At 40.8% G+C, this 26,593-nt stretch overlaps 1 protein-coding gene across 2 annotated transcripts; it reads right to left on the bottom strand.

Moving 5' to 3' along the window:
* Position 1: 1 nt before the first annotated feature.
* On the bottom strand, positions 2–26,593 carry chrna7a (cholinergic receptor, nicotinic, alpha 7a (neuronal)). Of its 2 annotated transcripts, none has more exons than XM_055044896.1 (10): positions 26,105–26,593; positions 14,338–14,477; positions 14,068–14,112; positions 11,776–11,885; positions 9,388–9,467; positions 7,011–7,178; positions 6,733–6,927; positions 3,594–3,680; positions 2,954–3,063; positions 2–2,681 (listed from the first exon to the last, which is right to left on the bottom strand). In XM_055044896.1, exons 1-10 carry the CDS (start codon positions 26,139–26,141, stop codon positions 2,139–2,141), a joined length of 1,515 nt encoding a protein of 504 aa, XP_054900871.1. In that variant the 5' UTR covers positions 26,142–26,593; the 3' UTR covers positions 2–2,138. The 2 variants fall into 2 exon arrangements, with proteins under 2 accessions (XP_054900871.1, XP_054900869.1); XM_055044894.1 differs by lacking the exon at positions 26,105–26,593 and adding an exon at positions 18,491–18,811.

Raw genomic sequence — 26,593 nt, 5'->3', positions numbered from 1 at the left:
GTTTCAAGAGAAAAAAAATCACATTTATTATTAAATTGTTCAGTGAACAAGAGCAAACACTGAAATGTAATGATAAGAACAACGTCCATCGTACTGTCGTCAACAAAGTCCTAGAATAAAATTCTGGTGAACCAACAATTAAAAATAGACTATAGCAAGGAGCTTATATAGTATATAGAAAGGCAAACAACATTGCAATTTTTTTCTTCAGTTTTGAATATTTACATGATGCAAGACACTGTAGCTTTTTTAGGTATCATGTATCCAATGTACAGTTGTGTTAAAAATGTACTCACTTTTGTGTGATTTAAAAGTGAGTAAATTTCACCATTCTTATAATAGCTATTATTTTCACACACACAAAAGAATTGCAAACACTGTTAACATTCTGATTTTAAATCAACTTATTAAGAAAAGCATTAAATTTATTCTCAGTCCATAGAAAGTAAAAGTAAGGAACATTATAACGTTCAACAAAATAGCAGAGCCTGCATTGCTATTTAATAACTGGAGTATTGCTCATTTTCATAATGTAATGTACTGAAAATGGTTGAAAATTAAGCTTTCCTGTGAATTAATGAGCTAATATTGAGCTGGATGTCTGCTGGTTTTGAAAACTGCATCACATCAGTTTTTAATGAAGAACCAACGTCTGGAACCAGTGAGCAGCTATTTCAACCTGGGATGATAGACTCTATTCCACAATCTTACATATCGTAGTTTTACCACTGAAACAGCATGTATGATGTCACCTGACATGGTGGCATTGAGTTGGTTGTTACATAACATTATGTTGATGGTTTGGGACCATGAAGCGACTGGTTTCACTGGTGTGTTTAGGGTCACTATGTTGTTGAAACACCAATCTCAAGGTCACTTCCTCTTTGGCAGAAGACAACAAAGCCTCTTCTGGCACATTTATGCATTCAGGCTGATCCATAATATGCTGTGAAGTGTGATAAATAGGCAAGACACCACAGTGAGAAACATCCCCGTAGCTTGATACCCATCCCACAATTTCTCACAATTGATCTGACAAGCTTTCCAGACTCAGATGGAACTATATTGGCTTTATCGGTTCTAAAAAAAGGTTGCCGGCATTTTTCATTAAGTCAGTCAATGTGCATTTCTGGCTAACTAAGGATGAAGTCACCAAAAGTCGTTCATGGTGGTTTTAGTCCATTAATCTTTCGAGAAGTTGATTGGAGAGGGGATATAACACAATGAAGCACTGAAAACAATAAAATTAAAAGACTGAAGGGAACGGAAAACTATTGTGCCAACGGAGCAGAGCAGACAAGGTCGCTATGATTCAGCAAAATGCTCCTCTTCATGTTGGCTAAATAAGGTCTACAGTTAACTATGACAGCTGTGATAGTCAGAAAACACCAATGAGACGCCTAGCTGCTTGTGAGAAGCTCTGACAAACCTTGGGGGAAATCCTGGGCTGAAGATGCTGACCACTTCACTGTGACAAGGACACCAATGTCCCCATGGACCTTACACTTAAGTGTTTTTGGGTGACAGTGAAGGGCTTTTACATAATATAATGTATGTAGTAATCCAAACGATTCAAACCCGAATGGCGTCACTGCACCCTCCACCCCCCACCTCCTCATCCAATCACTGACAGCTTACAGATAATCAACAGCTTGCAGGTGACGAGAGCTGCAGGTTTTCTATTACTCTTCTACACCTTCTGGTAAAATGCCCTGAAGATATCAATATTTCTGGTCTGCAATGTTGGACTATATTTGAGCAAAACTGTACATTACAATGAAAAAGTCACAAAGCCAACCAAAATTACATTATCCACAAACTACACTGACGAGAGCAATTGGATTAATAGTCAGACAGTACAAAGAAAAAGCATTTATTTTTTTAAAAGTGTGGGTTGGTGTCACATTATAACGCGATGGATTTGTTTCCTTATTTTCACCCTCAGACTGCTTTTTAATTCGACTTAATTTTGTGAAACCGTGAACATTTTATCATGATGGACTTATTTAAACAGAAGAAATTGTTGTATCCAAATTGCTGCCTTGTGAATTTATATCTCATTTCATTAGGAGCGTACCAGATTTTTATTCATAATTTTTTAAGTTTTTTTTTTACCTTAAAATTGAACTTCAATCTCCTCATGTAAAAAAGTCTTTGGAAATGGCTTCTACAAAATTGGGTGCCGACATGAGGATCCCAATGGTGCAGAGGATGGTGAAGAGAGAGAAAGCCATGAGGCAAAGCCTGTCGATGACAGACGCGGCAAACTTCCACTCGTTGCACACGGTCTCGTCCTCGTCTTGGTCGCGAAACCTTTTGGCGATGTACCGCACCTCGTCCAGGATCTTGGCCAGCTCCAGCTCCATGTATCCCATGTTGGGGCTCTGACTCGATGGTAGGAGCAGCTCGTCCTCGCCGGCTCGTCCGATCAGCCGCCCACAGAGGACCCCGGAGTCGGGAGAGGTGGCGGCCGTGGAGCAGTGGATGCTCTCCAGGCCCCGGACGCCGACGTATAGCATGTGGCCGTTGGTGGACTGGGAGACGGAGCTGCTGGCGTTGAGGTCCATGCTGGTCAGGCTGCTCCGTCGGGTCTTGTTATGGCAGGCTGAGCGCACTCTGTCTTCGCCGGGGCGCTTCATGCGCAGGAACCAGGCGCACCAGTTCAACAGGATCACACGGGTCTACCAGGTCACAGAATAATGGAGACAAACATGATTTCCTTACGTGTTGTATGCAATAGCTCTGCTGAGTCTACATAATTTGTGTTTTCATTGATGATAGTGATGACAATCTCAGCCTGAGTCATCCTCAGATAGTGCCTGGATTGTGTGCAATGATATATGCATTTTTGTCCAAAGCTGGAGTTAAAAGAGTTTATTGAAAATGTAAATGTAATCATTATAAAATAAATACCACACAGATTGTAAGCAACGATAAAAATCGCAAGACTCACCCATTTAGGCATCTTTCCTCCATCAGGATCATGGTGATGATATTGCAGGACCAAAACAGTTGCAATTACAGACAGACCAACGATGACCATGGTTGTTGCAAAGTATTCAGCTAAGGAAAGAATAAGTGAAGACCCAGAAAGTTGTGCTAAAGCATAAAATGAGACTGCTTTCTGGGGAAATTAAATATGAACAATTAAGAACCACACAACATTTTTCAGATCGCCGTGCATTAAAAATGTCAAATAAATGTTTTTGTTTCACTTTCACGTCAAAGTTGAGAGCTTCTTCGGGTGTACCGCTTACATTTTCAATTAAAAACAAAGTTTTGTGGTGGAAATGTGACAAACTGTCGAAAAGTTCAAAACTCCCTTTGCAGGTCTGGAGTTTCCTGAGTCTCACAAAAAGGGAAAGAGAAAATCTTTCTCTGTGTATTGCAGAGACATCACCTACGACTCATCTCTGAATTAAAGGAATGCTCAAATCCTGGATGGCTGCTCAAATTGGGCACACTGTGATCTCAGAGAAGCACATTTAACAAAACTCTTGAAAAAAAAAAGATGACAGGGGTTTTCACCCGGGCCTTTTCTTTGATTGTGGTTGACAACCATGGCAGCTGCTTTCAACTTCAGCCGGACTTACCTATTAAAGGCACGGAGTCTGACGTGGCAGGCATAATCTCTGCAACTAGCAGCATAAAGACCGTCAGGGAGAGCAGAACTGTAATGCCTGGGAAAGAAAAGCGAATCTCAGTGCAAATATGACAAAAAGCATTCAAACGCCGCTTGCAATGATGAAGGTGTCACAACCTTTTGAATTAGTTTTAAGAAGAATTAAGACCTTGGAGTTGAAAGCCTCATCTTGACTCCTTGTGACATTCTATTAATTGGGGCAAACACATCTCCATGTGAAAAGCAGCAAATTTCACATGGAGGTTTCAGGGTTTAAAGCTGGAGTTTTAAACACTGAGCTCGGAATAGAGAGGACTTCTCTTTTCATCAGCAGCCTTTTAACCAACTGTGGTGAGAAACTAAGAGCAGAAGGATTGAATAGTCCAGCAGTCTGACAGATTTGAGCCTTGATGCTTCTCTTAGTGCTGTTCCTAAAATCCAAACAAATTCACTTGAGGTTGACAGTTTGGATCAGATTGTTTAAAAACCTCACAAATTCTGAGTTTCAAAATGGCAATAATTGTTCAAGCCTGAGCAAAGGCAACTTTTGAATGAATTAACCAGGCTCAGATTGAGCTTTTGGAAAGATAAAACCCTCTGGGCAAATCCAAGGATATTCTGAGAAACCTGGGTTGGTGCGAACCAAGTCTAACTATCTGGAACAATAACTTCAAGAAGAATGTCAAAGGTGTCAAATACACAAGAACAAATCATTTGAGCCTGTATTCTGACCTTGTGCGCAGGAAATAAAAAATATATCATGCAAACCATTCCTCAAATCTGGAACAAACTTACAAAAAACGCCAAATTCCTTTAAATCAAGACTAAAAATCCACCTGTTTAGATTTGCTTTTTTTCTGTAATAAATGTAAAATTCACCAACATATTTGTGCATTGATGATCTTGACGATGGCACTGTAATACTGTAATATCTGTTATTAGCTTTCAGAGCTGTTGACTGTATGATGTTTTTTTTTTAACTTTTATGCTCTCACGATGTAAACCACTGCTAATGGATAACGATGATGGGACTGGTTTCTGATTCAAAATTTTTCACGTTTCTGATAAGTGAACAGCGACTGGGAGTTTTTTGCCGAATAGACTGGCGGAGTTAAGGAGCAAATGGAGCGTCTCGTCCCGGGGACGATTCATGCAAAAACCATCAGTGGCTATATGGGGTCGTTCCAATGGCTGAGCTACTGCAGCCATTACTCAGAAGTGTTCAAAATGTCCTAATTAAAATGCCATTGAGTCGGCAGTTTGATGAGTTGACAAGGAGACGTGCAGGCAGCTTTAGCATCAGAGATCCATCTTTGAGATGTGAAGCTTTCCAATGTGATCCGCATGATAGTCTATCATTAACTTCAAACGGGTGAATCTCATTTCATATTTCCTCCAGCAATCAACACATCTGAGGGAATGTATATGAGGGAGAAAAACACACACAGGTTCACACATCTGGCTCCGCGGCGCAGTTAATGATGGAAACCAGCTGCAGCGTGTTTGAGGAAGCCGCATAAATCAACGCCCTTCTCTCCCGCTGACAGTACAACAAAATCACCATTCAACCACGAAACCTGCTTTCGTTCACTCTTAATCATTTATTCATAATCCTCCGAGTTCAACTGTGACAACCGAGATGAGATTACTCTGTTTTCCCGATCAGACAACTAAGTCAGGCAGCCAGCGTTGATTATCTGCTCAGCTCACAAGGCTACAAAGGAAGTGAGTGAATAACAAAGCAGTGGTTCAGCCTGAATGGGTGATCACCCAGAAGACAAGCGGAAAGGGATATTAAGATGTTTTCGATGGAGAAAAGAAAAAGAAAAAGGACCGGCTGTGAAGTCTGAAGTGCTCTGGTCATAAATGACTTAATTATTTGAGTATTTTTAACCAAGAGGTTAGTAGCATGCACATGCCACAGTTATAATCAGCCTGGCAGGAGAGGGACTCAAACTCAAAACAAGGGAAAGGAGCAACACTGAGGTCTGGTAGGAGTAAAATGGATAATAAGACATAAAATAATAGTGATTAAAAAGACAGCAACCTTGCAGGCCTGACAGGCTTAGACAGTCCAAACATAATTATATTTATAAGATGGATGTTTCTGAACTACATGTCAGTGCACATTAAAAAGGAAAAAAGAAAAAAAGAGAGAAACTGTCAGAACTTTCAAAAAGTGCCTTATTGTCGTACTTTATTAGAAAACAACTTACCAATCGAGAAATGTTGCTTAAAAAGGCAGAGTATAGCACGCCCTCTGTTGACAGCGGTGTATATTTATGCCAAAAATATCTCTCTGAAGCATCCGATATTGCATCAGGACATCGATACATCTGGTTACAAAACCGCCAGATAGGAATCCTGTACACCCGTTAACTCTGAACACAAAGTTAACCCCAAGAACCGCAACTTCAACTTGACTTAAAGAACTGGCAGAAGCAAAACTTGCATGAACGGCTCTCTTCTGATGACCCGTCAACTACATCATTCTCTGATTGATGTTGATGAAATGTGACTCAGGACGCAGCAAAGCCAAATAAGACGCGGATTGAACCCACGTTTTATCACAGTCCTGCACTGAAACGGCACTGACCCGTAAAACCAGAACAGAACAGAGGAGGAGCATTTGTTTTGCTTTCTCAGTCACTTCATTTCAGTGTCCTGTCACTCATCTGTTGACGAAGACACGAAGATGAATACGAAACAAAATTGAAGCTTTTGTATTTTCTGCAGTTTCACACTGTCATATTAAGCAGACAAGTGGCGTTACCTTGAGTTGTGCAACGAATAAGGTTTTCGAAGTACTTTCTTCTTCTGAAAACATCTTCAATATTTAGTTTAGTGGGTTATAAAGTTGCAGGAGATTGCAAGATTTAGACAGGCTTAGGGTTTTCAGACAACTGCATAATTAATGAAAGCCAGCTAAACGCAAACTTGAAAGGCATTCGATAATTATTCTAAAAACTCAGCTCTGCACTTTCTTACAGTACGCGTTCAACATTTTAATGTTCCTCTGAAAGACGACAACCTGCAAAGGTTTCAAAATGTGCAAATCGGCACTATTTTGCTCGTATGTCCGTGCGAGTGTGTGCGGCGGTTCCCCAGACCCAGTGAGATCTTTTCCCCAGAGTCGGCCGGCAGGAGGAAGACGAGCAGGGCGAGGGTGGAGATCAGGACGCACGGGATGAGCAGGTTGAGGCCGTAGTAGAGCGTCCGTCTTCTCATCACCACCGTGAAGGTGATGTCAGGGTAGGGCTCATCGCAGCATTCGTAAAAACGCTCATTCCTACGACCTGGCACCTCTGTGAAGCAAGAAGGAAACAAGCAAAAATGATAATCTGTCAAAGCAAAACCCTGAGTAATGACAAAAAGGCCACCCTTTTACCAACAAGATCCCACTCTCCGTTGGCGATGTAGCCAGTGATGTCTGCCTCCACCATCTTCAGATCCAGGGACCAACCTCCATACGTCCAGGAACCAAACTTCAGATCGCACCTCTGCACGTCAAAGGGGAACCAGCGGACATCGATGTAGCAGGTGCTCTTGAAGATTCCTGTTTGTGGCGACGGACACAGAACACCCCTTGGTGTACATAAAACACTTTAACTTGATCTTCTCTGGCGCTAAGTTATTAACAGTTGTGAGTCAGGAAACCGACAGAGAGAAAAGGAGAGAAGAAGTGCAGTGAGGATCCCAAGGCTTCAAACCCCAGATGGCGTCGAAGACAAACAGCCTCTGGACAGAAAGCGTCCGCTCTGCCGCGTCAGAGCGTGTCGTCCCTCAACACCTTTTCCTCCTTTATCACGATGTGTAACTTTTACAATTCAACTAGCAAACGAGAAAATCTGTTTGAGGGGAAATACATTTCAAACAGAACAACATCTGCAACAACCTGGGTGTTTAAGTGGGAACGTTTGTTTTTATTTCAATGTTTATTCTTCCTTTTACATCAAGGACCCGGAATCAGTTAGGCCTAAGATAAAAAAAAATCAAGGATTCTTGCATGAGCAAGAAAATACAGGACTTTGTGATTTTTCTTTTTTTCTTGGCAGTCAAAATCACTGATTTTGTGGTGCTACTTCAGAAATATACAGATAATTTTCCTCTCTTATTTTTTTTTAAAGTTTCTTCTTCTGAACTTTTTTTTTGCATTTGACATGAGTGTGTAACCGTTTGACAGTCAGTATTTCTTCCCGCTCCCTGGCCTGACAAAACTCAATAAGGCAACTCAAAAAAAAAACAAAAAAAACAACACATGACAATGATACAACAATGCCAAACCAACAGGAGAGGCAGCAGAGAGTCTTTATTCCGGGACAACATTGAGCCACAGTTTCATCCATCCAGTGAAGAGCCAAACAATTCAAATTGACAACAGGATAAAAGAGAAGACTAATTCTTCGAGACAGCCACAGCAATTCCCATCCATATTTAAGAAAGATGAGATGCTGGCAGTAAACAAGATCTCTTCTCTCTCCCACTGCAATGAAAACGAAGGAGATGGAAAGGAGATGAAAAGGAGATGAAAAGTGATGGGTGGCAAACAAACATAACGGCTCTTATTCACTGCCATAAAACCCTCAATAGTAAAAGATAAATGTCGGGAAACTTCAGCGATTCATCTGCAGGCCGCGAGTCACATTTGCATACATTTGACTCATTTATTACAGCCACGTGGCCGTGTACAACGGATCACTACTTTGTGCCAGTTTCAAAAGAGGGTAAATTCAGAGTAAAGTTGAGAGGTAATTTGCTTTTGCCAGATCCAATCAATTCAGACTAGGTTCAGTGATGGAGCTATTTACGTTGGTATTGATTAAGATGCCGCAGCAGAGCAGGCCAAGGCTTTTTGCATTGTAAGGGATAAAGTGGGAAGAGGAGCCTGCCAAAGGGGAGCAGTAATTACTGGCTGTGTCAGTGAGGCCTAAAGTTTCAGTAAGCTCCCTTATATAAATCAGTGTTTGGTTATTATATAAATGTGTTATTTATGGTTTTAGAGAAACTTGCATCTTTAACCAGTTTACAAGTTGTTGATCGGGAAAATTTGATGCCATGTATAGGGACAATTTGTTTTTCCCTCTCTCTTGAAGCAACTCCAGTTAAGTGAAGCAGAAAACAAAACTTAATGATCAAAATTGTGTGGATCATACTACATATTTCATAGAACGCTTTAAAATGCATCCAACGATTCTGATGCAGCAGAAGTTCGCTTTGACCCAGTTTGTTCAGCAGTTTTCTGTAACTGAATCCAAACTTCTTTTTTTTTTTTACTTTTTTCTTTCAAACTAGAGCAATATTTTATTCTTCCTCCTCCAAGTCATCATCTCCCAGTTATTGTATATATTTATTCTGTCATAAGGCATGCACAATATTTTTTACAGTTGGCATTTCTTGCAGGAGATCAGCGGGTTTATTGCATGGAGTAATTCAAGATCAGATGTGGGTGATTGTTTGCTTAAAATGAAAGGCTTGTAGAGAAAAGATGTCAGACAGATTGCATCATATTTTACTTTTAACTCCACATCAATCAGCTAGAGTAATAACACTCTGATCTAGCCGGCTTATCCGAAACCAGAGAGCTCTATAGCACCTTATTTCACAATCAACTCTTAGAAGCAGAATATAATGTTTAGTTATGGGTAAGCATAGCAAACTCATTTCAGATGAATATTTTCGTAATGACACATGAAACACCAGAGTAATAATGTCAAATTTCCGCTGGTGGTTAAGGTCTGACAACGAGCTGAGGTTAAAATTCTCACCTGGAGGAAGATACGAACAAGCGCCTGAGGAGTTGACCAAAATGTTGGTATGAAATGTTGCGTCAAACCTTTCATCTGCACTGCATACAGGATACAAAAGAAACACAGAGACAAAGTCAGAAGTTTCCAGAGTTTCACCTGGAACCACAGCATGGCTTCAAACACCCTCAGTTGTTGGGAACAGATGTTAGTGTCTATACATCGCCGTGGGTTCGGGGTGCAATGCTAATTATAGCTCTGTAGCGGTTATCCTCATCCTCCCTGAAAGCATCTACATACCGCTTCCCAATGAACTCCCCCGACAATGACAGAATATTAAGCCAAAGTTAAAACAGAAAGCGGCTTGACCCCCAAAAGTCTGACTTTTGAGCACAATAAAAAATAAGGCCAGGCACTTTTTCCCCTTAGTTGAGTGCTTGTAATGTGGTTGTTCAGAACCTTTAAACATTGATTAATGGTGAACTCTGGTGCTCTTTCCATTAGGGACGTATAATAAAAGCCCTTTCTCCTATCTCCTCTAATAGAATTTTATTCATTTGTCAAAATGATTTACTGCTCCAGATCACGGATCTAGATGGTCCTGAATATATAAAAAGCTAATCTTGAATTGTAATGTTCTTGTCTTAAAAACCGCTTCCGTAATAAGCGAGTTATGACTCCGGAAAATGAATCAATTTTGTATTCTTAGTTTTTGTCTCAATGTGTTTATGAAGCTTTGCAGTAGAAAATGTTTTTTTTTTATATGTGCAAAACTGTCAACATGGAGCTTCTGAGGGCTGGAACGATCAGAGGATAAAAAGAACGATACATCAGTAAGGTAGACTGATTACAAATGTAAGCAGACCTGTCGAGTAAAAATAGATCAGTCTGTCAAGAATTTGAAAAATTCAAAGAAACACAACAAATTTGTAAACTATAACCTAATCAAAAACAGTATATTTGAGACCTTTCACAATTAACACTGCAGTGGCACAACCTCACACTGAGGAAAAACACATGAGAAAAATAATTGTTTTCAGCACAAACTCCAGCAGAACTAATAAGTATTCGTTTCACATAAATGTCACTAAAGCATTTTTATCAATCTGAATTTTACCATTCTGGTGAGTGACACTGAAAAGAGTGGTTTAAAGATTTTAATTAGCAGTCCGTGACTTCCTGTTCCAGTGCTGTGTAAATGTGAGGTGACACAAATACCAATTTCTCTTCTTGGAAATGGGAACGACAGAACAGCATGTCATTCAACTTCTTATGAAGTTCCCTTCATAAGAAGGGAAAAGGGTTAAAGGAAAATAGCTTGTAACCTAAACCTACAAAAGCTTTTTTTTTCTTTTTACTGGAATAAGTGGATCAAGGCTAGATGAGGACATATAAGGGAAGAAAAAGTATCTGAAAAGCTCTGAATGGCAGCATGAAGAGGCATTGGGATCTGTAAGTCTGCATAGCAACCTCTAGATGCCATCTAATCGTCAACTGGTTGTTTCGAAAAGCATGCCAGCAATAAGGCCTTTTCTGCCCAGTCATCGAAAGAAATAAATGCATGGAGTTTGGTGCAGTGGGGTCTTTAACTGGCACTGTTGAGTCCAAAAGGGAGCTTTCAGCAAAACTACAAAGGATGGCTATGTGGGAAAAGTACCTTGTGCCTATTGTGGTGGATCTTTTATATGGGGAGTCAATTTGGAGGTGAGAGTCTTTGCAAGAGCAGCACATTTCAATAAAAATCTGGTGGCTGAAAACAGCCTGTAAATGAATCTTTTGGAAGTTAATGAACAAAGACATGTAAAAATCAATAATCATCTGTTTAAGTGAGCTAAAAAGGATTGAGCATAAGAGTATAGTCCCAAAAGATCTAGAAAGATGATCGGAAAACAAGACGGCCAAAACTTGCATGCTCCAAATTAATTCACCCATACAGGAGATCTGTGTTCATAGTGTTAGCTGCCAGAAAGGCAGCTTCTAGCTTGTTATTTCACATTTTAATTTAATTTATTAAATGTGAAAATTGCTTCAATCTCAAAATGTTACACAGTGGCACAATGACAGATCCTGACATTCTTTTGGTCAACCTCATCAGTGAATCAGTCCCAGGATAATAAATGATGCAGCGCTAATCAACAAACTTCAATTTATGTCCAATTTGTGTTGCATCAATATTGTCTGCATGACAAAAAGAAAAAAGAAAAGACACAAGACTCAGCTCTTTCAGAAGCTTCACTAATGAATTTGTGAATGAAGATTAAGCCAAAGTTTCATGTCCAAGGTTTACTTTGGTACGCTTACTGGCTGATGCTGACTGTGTTGCCATTGTGCCTCTTTTTAGCTGGCTCAGTCAGGGAATCGCTCATTTACGGAGCTACCAGACAGGCAGTGTGGTGTTTTAAAGTCTACCTGTTGTAAAGCAGAATGTCTGGTTTCCAAATGAGATGGTCGGGAAATCTCACGTTGGTCACGCCTGGGTAGTCCAATGGGTTCCACTGGAGGTAATAGTCATTCCAGTACTGTGAAATGTAAAAGCATAACATATTCATCAGACACATGTTCCCTCACCATTCTCTATGTGCGCGGCTCCACTTTGATAAGCCTGGGATTTAAGAGAACTCTTCATAACGCGGTGACATTGTAACCCCACAGAAAGCGGCGCTTGGGGTGAATTTATACAACCAGGAGCCGGGTTTAATCTTCAGCAGAGTGTCTCTGAGAAATTATGTTTGTCATTATGTGCGCCATATGGAAAGCAGTTGAGATTTTGACATAATAACGGCGCATAATAACACCAGAAGGAGGAAAAGTGAGGGGATGAATATGATTACTTTATTCACCAGGATCGGTGCGATCTTCTCAAAGCAGCTAAATCATTTCACCCATAAATAACAACTGAAGTTCTGATTCGTTCCAAAAGGTGCCTCATGATAAATACAATGATCCCAACTATTTGAGAAATGTGATCTAACAGAACATTGCTCTATGCCACTTTTGGCTTATACGTTCAAATCGATAAGTTTAGGCAAAACCTAAAAGTCTGTAACAGGATCAGAGCGCAGCAGGATGCATGGCCCACTCGTTATTGATATTTCCTGAATAAATACCTTTTAATAAAGGGCCTTTTTGAAATCTGCCCTGTAGTCCAACTTTAATTCATTCACACCATGGTGTTCAAACAATGGCTGTCATCAGCATGAAGGAACATAAAGGTCAGTGTTTAAAGGCTGAGTAAAGCCTTTAAACCGAGTGGCTCACTGGTCTAGTTTGAAAGCTGAAACCTGAAAACAGCTTTTTCCACAGAGAAACTTAATTGCTAAAATGCAATATTTTCTAAATGCTTGCGAATGTGCTATCCGATTAAACAAAATGCAGCATCGCATTAGCTCAGAGATATTAATATTTAGGTCTGAGCTTTAAAAAAAGCCAACTGTTAATCACATTGTGTATTAATAAGCATATTATGGTAATAGATAAAGGCTAAGCATGTTTTATCTATTTATGGAAACTCTTTGATCGAGTTTGAGCTTTCGAAGTTATCTTGTGATATTGAATGCATCTTTGGGAGATTCAAGATTTTTTCTCTATCTTTCTTCAAGAATACTAAATCAGAGCCAACAAATAGTTGATCCAAAGGTTGCTGTCTGAGCTGGAGCTTCTACGTGTGTGTGTGTGTGTGTGTGTGTGTGTGTGTGTGTGTGTGTGTGTGTGTGTGGGGGTGTGTGTGTGTGGGTGTGGGGGTGTGTGTGTGTGTGTGTGTGTGTGTGTGTGTGTGTGTGGTGTGTGTGTGTGTGTGTGTGTGTGTGTGTGTGTGTGTGTGTGTGTCAGACTGCTGCTGTGATTCCAGAGAGTGATTTAAACCAGGCCAAACAGCATCGGGAGAGCTTGCTGACGATGCAGCAGAAGGGAAGTATGGTGTCACAAAACGGACAAGCCGCAATAAAGCTTCAGTGTTCATACACTTCATTTCACCACACAAGGGAGAAAGGCTTTTATTGCTCCTGTGGAAGATGGACAGAAAAGGAAAAAAAAAAGGCTGCTAAAATTTAAAAGTGAATAATGCATTTAAGCAGTATTCATATTTATGTTCTTGCGGGTGAACAAACCGCGCCTCTAAGGCTTACTGATTAAAATACACAATGAATAAAACGTCAATCTGTTGAGTAATTTTGTGCCATAAAGAGCTATAAAGCCTTAAATGAAAAAGCGGAATTGTTCATATAAAATTACCAGCAAATAATTTAACAACTGAGTAATCTGCAGCTTTCCCTCTCATCCTGTGCAAGACATGGGTGGGTTTGGATCGCATAACTATTCACATAATAATTGACATTAAGGAAAATTATGACAATTATGAAGGAAAAGTTCATAATTATTCTTAATTGATATTAAGGAAAATTATGAAAATTATGATTAAGGTACACAGTGGTACGCTTACGCAGGCCATATGTACATATCTTCTCCACGCCAAATGACTGACCTTGAGCTAGTTTGCAAAAAAGAGTGGACAAAGACTTTCATTAAAGTATTGCCTCAGGGGCAACATAGCGTAGGCATACCATAAATTTTATAAACAAAAAGAAGAAAACACAAACTGAAGTCTGTGGTTGTAATGTGACAGAATCTGTATGCATGTTGTTGAATCATAAACATACACCTTGTCTTCATTGTGACTTTTATGCATAAAAACTAACTTCTTACCAGCTGAAGCCAAATGTTGGTTGTTAGAACCTGGTTCTTCTCATCCTGTTGATAAATTAAAAGATAGTTAATTGCACATGTTGCTGTTTGCTTTAATGTTTTTTTTTATCATTTCAGAAACAATAAACAATAAGTAAGCATCCAGGCTAGCTCCGCATATCCGTAATTTTAGTATTAAAATGCTTCTAAAGGAAATCTCTGTCATATGCAAGCTGCCTGCATAGAACACTATTTTAGGAATATTCTTGTTGCAACATATCATTTACGCACCACATCCATGATCTGCATGAGGCTGAGGCCAAAGTAAACCGTGAGGCTCTGAGAGTCGTTGAAAACCGGTCTCTCCAGCGGGTTGTACCCGGTCATCAGACTACTGTACAATTTGCGCTGTGATGGACCTTGTTGAGAAACTACAGAAGAAAAGAGCAAATAGTTAATCAATACTCTATTAATCACAGATGTTGCATAAGGTCACAGGCAGTTTTTTCTTTTATAACACATATTCTGATAACTTTGTTATGCTGCTCAGGTTCAACCAAAAATGTTCTGCACACTCTAGAAAGTTCCAACACATTAAGGCTCCGATAGGTTGTTGTCGACCATGATTGACAGGCGGACCAGCCAATCACAATCCAGAGAAGTCCACAATATACTTAAGGTATTTTCCATACAGACAGTCACTGTGACTGTTAGCACAAATGGAGCAGAGTCAGTTTGATCGAGAGACTTTCTCCTGTTCAATCTGTTTGGATCTACTGAGGGATCCTGTGACGACTCCCTGTGGACACAGCTACTGTAAGAACTGTATTAAAGATCATTGGGATGAAGAGGATCAGAAAAGAATCCACAGCTGCCCTCAGTGCAGGGAGACATTCATACCAAGCATGGTGTTCTGATTTGAAGAAGAACACCATGCTAGCAGCTTTAGTGGAGCAGCATAGCAGTGCTCCTGCTGACCACTGCTATGCTGGACCTGAAGATGTGGCCTATGATTCCTGCACTGGAAGAAAACTGAAAGCCATCAAGACCCGTTTGGTCTGTCGGGCCTCTTTCTGTGACAATGAGGAATAAGAATTGCACTCCCAAAAACTGGACTTATCAGAATTCTTTTGTCTTACGACAATATATAAATGTTTAAAAGCAACGCAATGACCTGCAGATTTTAAACTCTCCTCAAAATGAGTGACACATCTTCTGTTACTCATTTTCGTATTAAATTCAGCAAGGATGAAAAGAGTAAGCAACCACTGCACATCAAAAGAGTAAACATTTAATTTAATCAGCTGTAATGTTAGTGTTGCTTTCATAACAGCTTTCTGCAGCATTTCTTCCCTTTCTGATTTATAACATTGCTTTTGGCATGATTATGTACAGCCTCAGATGTTTTGATTCACTTTGCAGTCACACAAATTGACATTTCAATGATTACCTTAATGGGAAAGTAGATTATTTCTAGTAAGGGGAGAATGATTGAATGCAGTGTTGAACATTGCATAGAACTTGAGAAAAGCCAGAGTAAACAGGTTACAACAAAGGCTCACCTTAGGCATAGATGTACATACTTGTCTAAAACATCTATGCAAACATGATCCTTGTTTACACCAAAGAATCCAAATATGCTTAAAGACAAGCATAAAGACACAAACGAGTCACACTGTTGCAGAAGGTCAACAGCACAAACTAAGTTATGTGATTCAGACTGAGCTGTTCACCCATGTTCAATCAATTTCTTTAGATCTAGAGCAAAAGCTGTCTATCAGAGATAAGAGGAAATTCTTTAGCTGCAGAAAACCTTCTCAAAGGATTAAACCTCAAACTTCATAAAGAGCAGAAGTCCCCTCTACTCTGATAACTGAATAGAAATTCAGTGGTTCACAGCTGATCTGGGAAGTGCTCTGAGGTTTTTTGAGGAGCATTAGCCTACAGACAACATCATGGAGACCAAAGAAGAATCCAGACATGGCAGAGGCAAAGTTGTGAAAAATAATTTCAGCAGAGACAGGAAAGAAGATGAAGCTAAATTTAGGAAAACACTGGATGAAAACCTGTTGAGACCACAGAATATGTAAGATTTCGAAAGTAAGAACTACAGTCAGTCTCGTGGTTTAGATCAAAACATCCATGGTTTTAAATGGTCTAGTCAAAGACCACTTAACACAAAACTGTAAAACTGATGTTTATAAGTCCTACATCCCTTGTGGTTGACCTTGAATTAAAAAAAAAAAATGCAGAAATTTCTGTCTCTAGATAGACAAAGTATGAAGACACAGACCCCAAAAGGGTAGAGCTTTGATTCCAGTATATAGTGCTTTGAATATAAGGTTTAGTCAGGTATGCTGCTCTCTTCAGATTTAGATTTATAAAAGAAAAAAAAAGTGGAAATTGTTGATTATTCTTCAGTTTCAGTTACCCACTTTGTGCTGTTCTGTTAAGTAAAATCTCAATAAAAACACACATTAAGAAAAAGAAAAAAAGCACCAAAAAAAGCACCAAACTCAATTTCTGGTCATTATTTTTGATCAAACCTATGGCTAAATCTTGTTGGATCTGCAAGTTTGGTTAAAGTAGAAAAGAGAAGAGAATTTCAGGATTGTATTTGACTCAGAGGTTACCGATATACAGCTCAACTCTATAATTTGGGCTGTAAAGTTTCAGCGTGTGGCAAATTCAAAATGCAAAGGTCCGTCAATGTCACTGTCGTCACATCCAAGGTGCTGAAACACACCCGACCGAGGCAAACCAATCCACCTCCGAAACCTGGATGAGATTCATCTTGCAGTGAAAACCCAAATAAGACCTGTCTCTCATTTTAACACACTCTCGTTTCCTGTCCTGAGTTATGGAGTGTTTCTGGCACCGTCCTTTCACTTCACTAATGGGCACAGCCCAATTATCCCAAACCACCTATGAGAAGTGCATTATCCTGATGATTTGGCTGAGAGTGCGCTCTCAGTAGGCGTCTCTCCTGTCTCCCCTTTTATCCACTTCTTTCTTTATAAAAGATTCGCTGAAAGCTTGCGGGGGACAAAGGCCCTGTTGATGGTTCCTCCTCTCTGATCCCACCATAGTCAAGTTTCAGCCTGAGAATCAACAAGGGGTCGTCAGCGCGGGTTGTTGTGGTAGTACAATGTGGAAACATTCACAACACAGCGGACGTTCCTAATTTACTATTACAAGATCTGTTGATACGTTGCTGGAAATCAGCCCGAACTTTTAGAAGGACAAAAGCTTATAATCAAATTCACCCAGCACAGCAGAACGAAAGGCAAGGACTTTACTTAACCAAGACGTGCTCGGGCATTTATGTGTGCAGCAATGTGCATGCACTCGTTTCTTTCCATCTGCCTACCATTCAAGTCTGCTTGAACAAGAGCCGGTAAAGTGTAAAATTGAAGAGCAACAATGGGTGATTGATTGCCTTTTAGTGAATTACTATTCAAAATTCAAAACAAGTCAGTTTAAGAGCTTGGGCAATTTCAATATGTCCTTCTAGACTGTGCTAGACAGACGTTGCAACAAACGAGACGATGGAGGTTTTTATTCTAAAACTTTCAATCCCATAATGAAGGTTTGTTTGTTGTTGTTGTTTGTTTTTTCTAAGCTGGAGCTTTTCAGCCATCTCTGCTTGCATCTGCATTTAAGTCACCCGGAACAGCTGACATCTTCAGACTTAGTGACTCATTGGTGTAGTCCTCTGCAGGCAGGCCCCTCTTTAAATCAGTCACACAGAGAGCGCATCAGCAGAAGTTGCAACAAGTTCAGTGCTGACAGACTGAAACTTACACCCACAACAAGCAGGAGTGCCTTCAGAAGGTCATTAGAAAGGGGAAGGCCTAATGGGGTTGGCACAAAAAAAAAAAAAAAAAGTGGCATCTTTCCTGGCTGCATCACAGTCTCATCAATTCACAAAAATAAAGCCAGGCTGGTGGCAAATTAACTTGTAGCGCCATTAATACTGTAGATGTTCTGCAATGAGGTCAATTAAGAAAAATGAAAAAAATACAACACCTCAACCACAGGAAAGCAGGACTATGATGATTTTTTGGGGATGAAAATATGATGTTGAATTTGTAAACATTCTTAGTTGAAACATTTAGTTTTTTTTTCTTGCAAATGCACATTTCCCCCGTTCTTCCATTCTTTATTTGACTTAAATCCAGCAGGTCCAAAAAAAAGAAAAGGATGAGATAACTAATTTCCTTATGTATTTAAATGTTTTGAAATTCAGATTTAATTCTTAAGATAAAAATAAGACACACTGGTTATGTTCAATCAGGAAATCAACCAGCAACATTTTACTCCCAAGAAAAGCAGAAATCCTGGAGGGGGAAAAAAAACCCCGATCATCTGCTTTTAAATACATTTGTTCTCCATCTTCATCTCTGCCTCCGGAAGTTGTTAACTGATTAACGAGAGTGCCTACCTTTCACGGTGCAGACGGAGATCCCCACGAAAAGCACAAAATTCAGCAGATCCATGTTGAACGGATCAGCTTCCCCCCCGCAGATGATCGCTGGAGCTGCGGGAAGATGCGGGAATGATGATGATGCTGAAGGTGGCGCGTGAAGGGGGAGAGGGGGGCCAAACCCCTCCTCATGAACTAAACGCGGCCGGGCAGTTTTTTGGATGAGCTCGATTCTCCTTCTAGAGTTCGCCTCGCCTCTCATCAATCTCCTGAGGACGTTTGGGAAGTTATTTCATCATCGATGGATTCACCGATCAAAGCACCTATTGCATTACAAGTCCTGTGGTCCAGTCCTCGTATAATTAATTCTCTTTCTGTACTTCTTAAAAAAAAAAAAAGCAATTGCACAATAGTAAGAACAATATTAATGAACAAATACGTTTAACACAACCCAACACTTTTTCTTTTGAAGCGGACGGAATGTTGTGCTGAAGGTATCAGGGTTGCAGCGCATCACAGTCCTGCATCAGTGGAGCAAGGAGACATCTGCTGGACACTGAGAGTATTACAGGCTGATCCTACAGATGCAACTGTAGTCCGAGACAATCCACAAGTCTGCCCTTCGATCCATTTGAAACGTTTTTGATCAAGTGCAAACATACAGATTTTTCTGTGCATGTTTATGTGTTACGTTGGTCGAGCATTTTCTGCTTTACCTGCAGAAAATATCCACTTTGGTGACTTAGAAAAATGGAAGACAAAGCACATCGCCCCACTCCGCTCTATGCCGTAGACAACAGATGGATTAATTCTTTCTTTACCCAACTTCATCATCGTTTCTTTAATTCAAGTTATGCTTAGCTGGACTTAATGCTCACCAGCCACTTTGTGAGGTACACTTTTGCTTCACCGTTATTTCAGACATGGGAAAACATTCAACAAGGTTCCGAAAACCTTTTCTCAAATATTGCAGTCCATGTGTGCGGTTACTGCATCATGCAGTTGTTGCACATCCATGATTTACATCCTTCTATTAAACGGAGTTCATTTGACTGTGGAGGCAGACGGGGTGCAGAGAAGTCAGTGTGATGTTCAAGAAATAAGCCTGGTATTATTTTTGCCAACATCCTCAAAGCATTTTTATCCACACAGCAGTTTCACTGAGCTCTTCCTTAATTTTTTTGCCATCACCAGCAAATCCCAGTAAATCGTTAGTTTCTGAAACAATCAAAGCAACCTGATCAAGGAGTCAGTGATTTGCAATTGCTCTTCAAAAACAACTGAAGTGGCCAACCTGACATGCAATAAGTGTGCATGTTGCTGTTTTGTTCCTGTTTTATTGAGATTTTAACCAAAAGTCAACAATCAAGCAGTTGCAGATGTCCACATTTGTTTGATCATAATGTGCATTTTTCATGTCCAACTTTGCAACATGCGTATCTCACATAGCTCAGTCCTGCATGAAGACATTTAGTGTGTGACTCATGGATTATGTATTGCAGGCGTTTAGCGAAACTTACCGTCTGAAAGAAACTGTCCTGAAGGTCTTTAAGCATCAAAAATAATTGTTTACTAGGTTGCCAACAGTTTCACCCCACCAGGCAAACTTTAAAATGAGCAGAAATATGTGATGCACGTGGCATAGCTGAATGTGGCATAGTCAAACATTACTTTTCATCAAATTGTGACAAGGTTAAATAATTGCACTGCATTTTAAATTTCAAAGTGATTGTTCTCATGACAAAGCGCTCATAATTAAATGTACACATAGGCCTGAAAGCTCATTAACGTATCTTTAGCTATATTGTCATGCTGTAAGGTAGGCATGTAAGAAGTATTAAACTATACTCAACCTGAATTGCCTCTCTGCAGCTCCTTGACATCAATATTTCACAGGCTAAAAACATTCTGGTGTTGGAAAGTAAATTAAATTTTTCGGCTGAACTATATTATTTATTCATAATCATTTCTACCCATTCATTAAACTTGGATTATCCCACTGCCAATGTTTCAGAACCACAGCACTCCTATAATGCTCTGACGACCAGTTGCCAGGAGTGGATGGACTGAATCATTTTAGAGTTCAAAGAGAGGCCATAACACAAGGACTGGATATTGGGTTTAGAAATTGAGCAGATAGCAATTTATTTTTGAGACGTAGAGTCTAAGGACTGGGATTCGAAGTACCTCCAAAATTAAAAAGAGATTAAGTGTCAGATATGAGATTCTTTTTTTCCCCTCAAGATTTTATTATGCAAATCTGGAATCTACTTCTTAATGTGCAACAACATGGCAGAGCCTGGTCACCCACGAGAGCAGGATTGACATTTTTCCGACTTTAGTTTGGAACGTAGCTCTGTTAGCACCGACCTCAACAGAGCAGAACAATGCGCTCATTACTGGGGCCGTTAGTTTCATAGTTTTGTTCAGGTCACGTCAAAGTAATCATTAGCTGTTTCCTGCTGGATGTAAACAGGCTCTAATTTAGACTGCTCTTTCAAAGATTAAACATTGCTAAACAAAAGGGCTGGATTTATTGAAATGTTGCATGTGAGCCAGATTTAATTTGGCGTCATGGTAACTTCTGTGTGGGCAGAAGTCCTTTAACATGGCGACTTTCAGAATAATAGTTGACAGCTATGTTCCCTCTAAGCTTTTCATTAACTTTATGCTTCTACTTTACTTTTCTGCCACTGCTGACTTGCATGGATGAATACTTATTTTGTTCCAATTCCGGACTATGTTCTCTTGCAGGAGAACTCCTTGGGATGGAGTATCTGTACAGCCAGTCCGGTCGCTCCCTGACTGTCGTGGTCGACCAGGAAGAAGAGGATCGGTTGGTGGAGAGTATGGAGGATGGGGAGGCGGCTGACGACGGCTTCGTAGAGGAGGAACCGGAGGACCTGACGCTTCCCGTCCTCTATGAGGCCCTCAACCCTGAGGACAGCAGCATCTCCCTGGCCTCGCCCTCCTCTTCCTCAGGGCCGAACACATCATCCATCCAAGGAGCGTCTCCGCCACGGCCCACCGCCCAGACGGATGCAGCGCCCGCTCCTGCAGGGCCCTCTGGGTCCAGCGGTCCACTCCAGCTCCCCGTGAGTAGATTACTCATCAGCTGCTACTCTGTCTACCTGCAGATTGTTACTAATATTGTACGTGGTTTAATGTTGACATTTTACCTGACATTTTGTATTTTAATTCTTCTATGCAGGCTCCAGTTCTTGGCCCTGATGGCATCCTTGGCTGGGACAAGGTGCAGGACTTGGCTGAGTACCTGGTGTCCCTCCGTCAGGCGCTCTACCTGGAAGAGCAGCAGGTCACAGAGGTCATCCGCCTGTGGGTCGATCTTCCAGATGGAGACAAGAGGAGGCTCCATTACCAGCCAAGACACCAGCCCAAACTGGTCCATGGACGCTTCAAGGCTCCCAAGAATACCGGCGTCACACCTGGAGTGGAGAGTGTGAAGAGATGTCTGATTGGACATCCTGGGGGGCCTGCCCAGTGGCCCAGCACCAGTCGCGTGGTGGAGGCCATGTGCATCAAGCTGTGCTCGATGCATAAATCCCCAACCAAGAAGGCTGGTGTGAGGCTTCCTCGATGGACCAAAGTCCTGACGGACTATCACCACATCCGGGACCTGGTCCTCCACAGCCAGCCCCTCATGGAGGCCACATCTCTTCAGCTGTTTAAGTTAAATCAAAGGACCTTGACACAGTGGTAAGTATGTTTCTTTGTGGGTTTTTTTTTCTTTTTTTGTAAACAGACATTTGAAAGAAAGGTCTGTTTCTTATGATGCTATGACGTTTTTGTAACTGCAGGTTTAATCGGATGGAAAACAACCAGGAGCTGAGTATTTTGACCCAGGGCCTTGCTAGTGACGACCGCATCGCTGTGGCCGGCTCTCAGCTTCCTGCTCCACGGGAACCACTGAGCCAGACTCCAACAACTTCAGGGGCCAAATATGAGTTTGTCTTGCCCCCAAACAGGGCGGGTCAGGCTCCCAAGCTGCGGCCAGGCAGACAGCCAGCCAGTGCCACGGCGCTGCGGCCCATCTTACCGGCAGCTCCAGTGCCAGGACTCCAGATCACGCTAGGGGGTCAGCCGGGGTCAGCACTGACAGGTGCAGGTCATCCCCCAGCAACTCCTGTCCTCACTCCACCTGTCCTTCTGGTGGGAATGCCAGTGGCTCCTCTGCCAGCTCCCCCTGTGCCCCGCTCCACAAAGAGGAATCGGCGACGCAGGGCAGAGGAAGAGGCCGCCGGTGTGCAGAAAAGGAGGTACACCAGGAAGGTGGCATTCAACATGTGTGGGGCATGTGGCCATCCAAAGACAAAAGATTTTGGCCACAGCCGTTTTGGCAGCGCCACATTCTGCCTGGGCAGCGCTGGTGGGCAGTCTTTGGAGGCCTGGCTGGCAGAGCAGCGCCAGCAAAGGCCTCCACAACCTCCACAACCATCACAACCATCACAACCATCACAACCTCCACAACCATCACAACCATCACAACCTCCACAACCATCACAACCTCCACAACCATCACAACCATCACAACCGCCACAACCATCACAACCTCCACAACCATCACAACCTCCACAACCACCACAACCTCCACAACCATCACAACCATCACAACCTCCACAACCATCACAACCATCACAACCGCCACAACCATCACAACCTCCACAACCATCACAACCATCACAACCATCACAACCATCACAACCATCACAACCACCACAACCATCACAACCATCACAACCATCACAACCATCACAACCATCACAACCTCCACAACCATCACAACCATCACAACCTCCACAACCATCACAACCATCACAACCATCACAACCATCACAACCTCCACAACCATCACAACCTCCACAACCTCCACAACCATCACAACCATCACAACCGCCACAACCATCACAACCTCCACAACCCCTACCCCCATAGGTGGATGTTCATTCTGTAAAAATGTACATAAATCTTTTGTACTTTTTATTTATACTTGTGTATTTTTATTGTGATTTTTTTTCTCCAATTTATAGTACAAGATACTATTCATTATAAGTGGAAGTGTGTTCTTCTCTGAATAAAACCTGTTCACAGAATCACTTTGTTGTGCTGCTTTTAGTTGTTTTGATCTGGAGTATGCAACGTTTACTGAACAGCAGGGGCTCAGGTAAGGTGCTGCTCATCACTTGAACTTTGACTCCTGTGGGATTTCAGGCTAGTCTTTGAAAGGTCAAAGAGCAGCCTAACACAGTGCAGTTACACTGAGGTGTCAGAAAGCTTAAGTTCTCATAAGATCATATTACGATGTAGGTACATATTGTGACTGATTTTTCTTAAATATGTATTTTACACTCTGAACTTAATTCAACCTGATACATATTATAAACAATACAAAAGAATAAATAAAAAGTATGTAAAGGTGAAAAGAAACAATAAAAAAAAATCCACGACTCAAAATTCCGACGTAGATTATGCGCTTCTGCGAGCGGTTTCACAAAGTGACAGAGGACTGGCGCGACCCTGTGGGTCGCTGGTTCGCGACCCGCCTTCGATACCTTGAGATAAACAATTTCAAATCTATGAACTACAATTACACGCTAAAATGCGAACCAAGCACACACCATTCACGAGTCTGTGAAAACTCGACCCCTTTTGCGTCATTTTTGCGTGAGGGGCGGGGCTCAAAGATTTGAGCCCCGCCATTTGAGCTAATCCCCCATGATGCATTGCGGTCACACTGATATTTTTGGTCAGTGACTCCCATCATGTTCAAAACTTTACAATGTTAACGTTTTTTTTGTTGTTTTGTTCTTTTTTGTTTTTTAACTTTAAGGTTTTAACTTTTTAAAAGTTTAATGTTTTAAAGTTTTAACACTTGCCCCAAACACAGAGGTTACAACCTGCATTTGGTCCTCAGTTCTTCTCTTTCTTTTATTCTAATAATAATCCTAATTAATGTTCCTTATCCTTCTCACTCTTTGTGTTTCTTTGTCTTCTTAAATAAGATAAATTTTTTAGTCTTTTCCAAATTGTTTTTTTTGGTTTCTTTTGACCTTCAATGGAAGAAAGTTGTTAACATGAGGAAACGAGCACAATGTGGAGGTAATCATATTCTCACTTTTGGTCCATTTCTTTAGTTTTTAAAAAGTTTTTCAGGCTCTAATAAAGTGTTTTAGGCTCTAGTAGCTGTTATTTTTGCAGTGGTTGAACAGGAAACTGGGAGGAGAAAGGAGGGAATGACATGCAGCAGATTCCCCAGGACTGGGAATTAAACCCAGGTTGACAAAAACAAAACCGATAAGTAACGTCCTAAACAAAACATAATTTGCAGTCTGACTATAAAAAACTGATTTAGGCACATGGTAACTTTTATCTTTGATAAAACCTGTTTTATCAAAGATAAAACAACTCTGAGCTTCTTCACGGTCCGGATTATTAAATTATGATTACAATTATCATCTAATTCAATGTACATATTTAACTCTAATCTTAATTTAACTGGAACCTGAAAAAGTCCAAACATGTTAAATCACGTTTTTTATGTTTGGTATGAAAAGAAAACCAGGATTTATTATCAAAGGTAAATGGACTGAACTTGCTAGTCATGCTGATACTCAAAGCGCTTCACACTGCAGTCACATTCACCACACACACATTTACAACCACATGCAGGTCGCTGGGCAACTTGCCCCTAAATGCCCTGCCCAATGGCACCTCAACATGTGGCTGAGGAAGCTGAAATCAAACCGACAACCTTATGGTCCATTTACCCACAGAGACACAGTCGTCCTAAAGACGCCACTGCATGATCCTTTTGCTAATCTTCTCTAAAACACAGGTTTAAACGCAGCATAACGAGCTACAATTCAGGGCAATTTAATGTGAAAAGGTCAACCAAAGGTCAAACCATGAAAGCACAAGTACAGTGAAAATAAACAGAAATCATTACTATGAAAAGAGGAAATTTTAATCAACACGTTGCTATAAATATTTAGCTGAGTGTTGCAGTAATGAGCCTCTATCACTAAACCAGTGGAGGGAAAATGCCAATTAATTTTACAAGTTTAACAATAAAACTGAACATGTGTTGGAGTTTATAAACTGTTTTGGGGACGATTTGCAGCGACCAACTGACCTGACCTGCATGTTTTAGGGGATGTGGGGGGAACCGGAGCGCCCGGGGAAAACCCACGCAAACACGGGGAGACCATGCAAACTCCACACAGATGGTCTCTGTGAAGACGCAGCGCTAACCGCTGCGCCACCGTGCTGCCCACCATTTTTCTGTTGGGTTGGGAGGATCTATTTTGTCAATCGGGGGAAAAACTGTCTTTTTAAAGACAAAGTTCTGTCTTTAAAACTTTGTTTTAAAATTTAAAGTTTTAAAACTTTGCTTTATAACTTTAAAGTTTTAAAACTTTGTTTTAAAACTTTAAAGTTTTAAAACTTTAAAACTATAAAGTTTTAAAACCATAAAATTTTAAAACTTTAAAACTATAAAGTTTTTGATAAATACTAAATTAATCTCTTATCCTTCTCACTGTTTGTTTTTCTTTGATTTAAAACCTAGAAATGTTTTTATTCTTTTCCAGATAGTTTTTTTCGGTTTCTTTTTACCGTCTAAATTCTGAAGATCACTTTCTTCTTGAGTCATGATTTCGTCAATGGTGTCAGAGTCCTTAGAACAACCTGGCTGTGGTTCTGGTTCTGGTCCTGGTTCTGGTTCTTGTTCTGGTTCTAGTTCTGGTTCTTGTTCTGGTTTTTGTTCTGGTTCTGGTTTATGTTCTGGTTCTTGTTGTGGTTTTTGTTCTGGTTCTGGTTTTTGTTCTGGTTCTGGTTCTGGTTCTAGTTCTGGTTCTTGTTCTGGTTTTTGTTCTGGTTCTGGTTTATGTTCTGGTTCTTGTTGTGGTTTTTGTTCTGGTTCTGGTTTTTGTTCTGGTTCTGGTTCTTGTTCTGGTTTTTGTTCTGGTTCTTGTTCCTGTTCTGGTTCTTGTTCTGGTTTTTGTTCTGGTTCTGTTTTTTGTTCTGATTTTTGTTCTGGTTCTGGTTCTTGTTCTGGTTTTTGTTCTGGTTCTGGTTCTTGTTCTGGTTCTTGTTCTGGTTCTA

This window comes from Poeciliopsis prolifica, unplaced genomic scaffold (genome assembly GCF_027474105.1).
Source record: "Poeciliopsis prolifica strain line A6 unplaced genomic scaffold, Auburn_PproV2 SCAFFOLD021, whole genome shotgun sequence".
Taxonomy (NCBI): domain Eukaryota; kingdom Metazoa; phylum Chordata; class Actinopteri; order Cyprinodontiformes; family Poeciliidae; genus Poeciliopsis; species Poeciliopsis prolifica.
The sequence above is the reverse complement of the archived record's forward strand: the minus strand, read 5'-3'. Positions and strand labels throughout refer to the sequence as shown.